Source organism: Postia placenta (assembly GCF_002117355.1).
Source record: "Postia placenta MAD-698-R-SB12 unplaced genomic scaffold POSPLAscaffold_12, whole genome shotgun sequence".
Lineage (NCBI taxonomy): Eukaryota > Fungi > Basidiomycota > Agaricomycetes > Polyporales > Adustoporiaceae > Rhodonia > Rhodonia placenta.
Window position 1 is genome coordinate 855788 of NW_020169843.1, and position 5071 is coordinate 860858.

The 5071-nt window shown below is 50.8% G+C and overlaps 1 protein-coding gene across 1 annotated transcript; it reads right to left on the bottom strand.

The window, feature by feature from the left end:
* Positions 1 to 3779: 3779 nt before the first annotated feature.
* On the bottom strand, positions 3780 to 5071 carry POSPLADRAFT_1150999 (hypothetical protein; the record flags this gene model as incomplete). Its single annotated transcript, XM_024486483.1, has 2 exons — positions 3780 to 3846; positions 3981 to 5071. 2 exons carry the CDS (start codon positions 5069 to 5071, stop codon positions 3780 to 3782), a joined length of 1158 nt encoding a protein of 385 aa, XP_024336269.1.

A 5071-nucleotide genomic window follows, 5' to 3' on the forward strand; every position in this document is an offset into this window, starting at 1 on the left:
GTGCCTGGTATCGTACCACTACGTTTCTTTCTTCACTAACACGACCACATAGACACGATGGTCCGTGCGTAGTCAGTACTTGTATAAGTAGTTGTACCATCAGTCGGTCGAACCCTAAGTTCGACCTGGTTATTCATTCAAGTCTCTGCTCCTCTTCGCTTGGGGTAGTGGTCATTCTCGACTTCCTCGCTCGATCTTCAGGACGACGCACTGTCCATAAGTCCTCGCTCGTCGTCTACGAGTCAGGCATTGATATAGGAGTATAGACCGTTGTATCACCGCAGCTACCTCGGATTTTTGGAAGAAGTACATGTGACTACCTGCGAACATGTACTTAAGGAATCGGAACCCACCGTCGGAATCAATGTAGATAGTGTACACAGCAGTCTTGTAAATATCTCTCGCAACAAGAATTCATTCACTCTGCCTGTGACACTGTGGGTATACGGAAAGAAAGTGCAGGTCGAAGCTTTGGTAGACTCAGGGGCCACAACATCGTTCATCAATCGGTCAGTTGTTGAAAGTAACAGCCTGGTGACGCATAAGCTGGCAACCCCGTACAATGTTTATAACGCAGACGGGACCTCCAATAAAAGCGGTCAAATAAATAAGTCCGTTAGAGCCTACGTCGAAATAGGATCACATAAGTCGACACACCCACTGCTAGTTGCAGAATTGGGGAGTAAGGACATGATCCTCGGCATGACCTATCTCAGGAAATACAATCCCGAGATCGACTGGGCCAAAGGGGAGTGGAGGTACACCAGGTGCCCTGAGAGCTGTGCCCCCAAAGCTCGTAAAACTAATTGTGTGACTGATGAAGAAACCGACGAGCTTCAGTTACCAAGGGAGGAACCCTTAGTCACTCCGCTGGACGCCTTAGGAGAGGAGTGTACTGAAAATCCATACATCAACTGGATCTCGACAGACGATCCGGAGGATCTACAAATGGCAGAATTTGTCGCAAGCATTCTGAACAAGGATGTTGAGGAGGAGGATGCGGACACCACTAAGTGGAAGTCTCTCATCCCTGAATATCTACATGAGTTCGGGAACGTATTCTCACAAAAGAAATCGGAGCAGATGCCGGAGCGCAAACCATATGATCATGGTATTGACTTCGAGGAAGGAGCTGCCCTACCTCGACCGGCCAAACTATACCCGATGTCTCCTAAGGAGAGGAATTCTCTCGACGAGTGGATCGACGACGAACTCCGAAAGGGGTATATTCGAAAGTCCAAAAGCCCGCTAGCCTCTCCTGTTTTCTTTGTCAAGAAACATGATGGAGGGCTTCGTTTAGTTGTGGATTACCGGAAGATCAATGACGTGACTGTGAAGAACCGTTATCCAATCCCCCACATAGCAGACTTGATTGATACACTCAGTCAAGCATCGATATTCACTAAGATCGATCTGCGATGGGGATACAATAATGTTCGCATCCGGAAGGGTGACGAATGGAAAACAGCTTTCATCACACATCGAGGGCTATACGAAGCCACAGTCATGTACTTCGGATTCTGCAACGCACCAGGAATTTTCCAAGCAATGATGAATGACGTACTCAGTGATTTCATACGAGGAGGAAAAGTCATAGTCTACCTTGATGACATTCTCATCTGTTCGAATGATCTCAAGGAACATCGTAAGCTTACAAAGGAAGTCCTGAAGCGGCTGAGGGAGAATGATCTATTTGCTAAACCGGAAAAATGCTCCTTTGAAAAAAGCAGCATTGAGTACCTCGGCATGATTATCTCCAAAGGACATATCGAGATGGACCCAAAGAAACTTTCAGGAGTAGCTGAGTGGCCATGGCCTACTAAGGTCAAGCAAGTCCAAGCTTTCTTAGGCTTTGCGAACTTCTATCGAAGATTCATCAAGGACTTTGCCAAGTACGCCAAACCGCTCACTATGTTGACCAAAAAGGATCAACCATGGGTGTGGGATGTGGCGCAGGAAGAGGCATTCAATGGTCTGAAAGAGACCTTTACCTCAGCGCCCATTCTTCGAATTCCGGATGCAACGTCCCCATTTAGACTTGAGACTGACGCCAGCGACTTTGCAACTGGCGCAGTTCTCTCTCAATTGGACCCAACTGACAAGTTGTGGCACCCAGTTGCCTTTTACTCGAAGTCACTTGATGTTCATCAGCGGAACTATGAGATATATGACAAAGAGATGCTTGCTATCATTCGAGCACTCGAGGAGTATAGGCATTATTTGGAGGGACATTCGGACAAATTTGAGATCTGGTCGGATCATCTTAATCTGACTTACTTCAAGACCGCCCAGAAGTTGACCAGGAGACAAGCGAGATGGGCTCTGTACCTCATGCGATTCAATTTTATTTTGCGCCATAAGCCAGGAAAAACAATGCTTACCGCCGACCCTCTGTCCAGGAGGCCAGACCATGAGGAGGGGGTGAACCTCGATAATCGGGATCAGACTTTGTTGAAACCGGAGTTTTTTGCAATCAATGCAGTCGAGGCCTCCCATGAGTCACCCGTTAATGACGATCAACTCCTGAGGGAAGTGAAGGAAGCACTCCTACATGATGATGTGACCAAGAACTATCAGCAATTGCTGAAGTCAGGTCCTAGAGAATTTGGCAAGTCCCTTGTGGACTGGAACTACGAGAATGGATTGTTGCTTTATCGCGGCAAAGTATATATCCCCAACAGCGAGCAGGACCACTTGCGCAGGCGTATAGTTCAAATGCATCATGATCTCCCCTCTGCCGGACATCCCGGAAGGTGGAAGACATACGAACTCGTCTCACGCAACTATTGGTGGCCTAGCATGTCGGTATTTGTCAAGAAGTATGTGACCGGCTGCGACATTTGTCAACGGATGAAGAATCGTTCACAGCAGCCGTATGGACCATTGCAACCCAACCGTGTCCCGGAAGGGCCATGGGAAGTTATGACTGTCGACCTCATCACTCAGCTCCCAGAATCAGATGGTTATGATGCCATTTGTGTAGTCGTGGATCGATTGACAAAGCGGGCTCACTTCTACCCAATAACAAACGAGTTCTCGGCAAAGGATCTAGCAGAATTGCTGTACAATCGGGTGTGGCCGCTTCACGGCTTACCATCCCAGATTATATCCGACCGAGGTGTTCAGTTTGCGGCTACACTGTTCCAGGAATGGTGTAAGCTACTAGGGATAGAGTCCACCATGTCCACCACGTACCACCCACAGACTGATGGTCAGACTGAAAGAGTCAACCAAGTTCTGGAGCAATATCTTCGCTGTTACATCGACTATCAACTCGACGACTGGTCAAGGCTACTTAGCTCTGCTGAGTTTGCCTACAACAATGCAGCACATGAGGGCACCAAGGAGACACCATTCTTCTTGGAATACGGCAGACATCCACGGGCAGGTCCAACACTTACGAAGGAGGTGCAAAGAAGCGACCTCAATGACATAGTTTGGAACCGACAACAAGCGCAGGAACAGGCGAAAGCCGCTCTCAAACTGGCAGCCGAGCGTATGAAGTGGTATTATGACCAAGGAGTCCAGAAAGTCCCCTTCTGATACAACGGTCTATACTCCTATATCAATGCCTGACTCGTAGACGACGAGCGAGGACTTATGGACAGTGCGTCGTCCTGAAGATCGAGCGAGGAAGTCGAGAATGACCACTACCCCAAGCGAAGAGGAGCAGAGACTTGAATGAATAACCAGGTCGAACTTAGGGTTCGACCGACTGATGGTACAACTACTTATACAAGTACTGACTACGCACGGACCATCGTGTCTATGTGGTCGTGTTAGTGAAGAAAGAAACGTAGTGGTACGATACCAGGCACGAAGTGCGCACAGACCCCATTATGTAAGCTACATAATGTTCAACCTGCGGGTGAGCGCTAAGACAGGCGCCAGTATGGGCGCTAGTAGTACAAGGAATAGAACAGAAAGACAAATGTTTCATTACCCCCCTACCAGAGTCGAAGTCCCATTCGACTACTCACTGCTCACCATCTCCATACAACTCCCAATCTACGCCGTCGTCCTCTTCTTCGTCGAACCACTCCTTGCGTGCGTTCCTCCCTACGTTCATCCATTCCTCCCCAGAGAGGTGCTTCTGATTCGGCCAGGAGCTGTCCCACGTCCATTGAGTGGTGTCCGGTGTCCAGTCGGGATCGACTTTGCGAAAGACAACCGGTGTATCGGGGCGGGGGCGTGAGGGTCCCGCGACGGGACTGACGGGGGGTTCGGGGTTAGCGCTACGCGGTGGAGGGATGGGTATCGCTTTCGTCTGCCTTTCTTTCTCCTTCCTCTCCTTCACCTCGTTGATGATTCCTTCGAGGAACATGTTGTCGACGACCACCCCCACGCGTCGCGCAGGTTCTTCAGGTGGTGCGGATACGTGTCGCTTCATCGGCCTGGTTCCGCACTCTCGCTCCAGGTGTCCAGGGGCTTCTTTTCCGCATCCTGCGCATCGTACGTCCGGACAGTCCCGTACCCAGTGTCGAGACGATCCGCATCGTCTGCAGCTTCCCTTCGGGGTCCAACCAGGGTTGGGTTGCCAGTCAGCCGGGATGGTAGTGCTCCGCGGCGTTGCTTGGAGGAAAGGGGATGGGATTGGGGGGCGTCTGAAGGCAGACGTCGGTAGGGGTGCGGGTAGGGGTAAGTACGCATTGGGGATGGCGCGCGGGATGAATTTGTTGTGTCGTGCCCGGATGCTGCGTGGTAAGAGCGGTTGAAAGCGATGGGCAACTTTCAGATTGTCGAGCCGGATGAGCTCGGTGAGGACGCGGTCGTCCTGTTGGCGTAGGAGCCGCTTGTGGTGGTCGATGGCCTCGTCGGCTGCCTTGACAGCCTCGTCGTATTCGCGGCGGGCGGAGAGATACGCCTCTAGTGCAGCGCGGTCGGTGGCATTGGTTGCCTCGGGGTTGTGGGCTTTGAGCTTGTTGAAAACGTCGGTGGGATTACTGAGAAGGAGCGTCAGCAAGGTGCTGTCGCCAACGTGGGTGTGCTTAGGGGTGTAGATTGAGAGCCTTTTCCCGCCTTCGGTCGAGGGGGCATTGAACTGGTCGAGGAACGAGAGGGTGGAAGACAT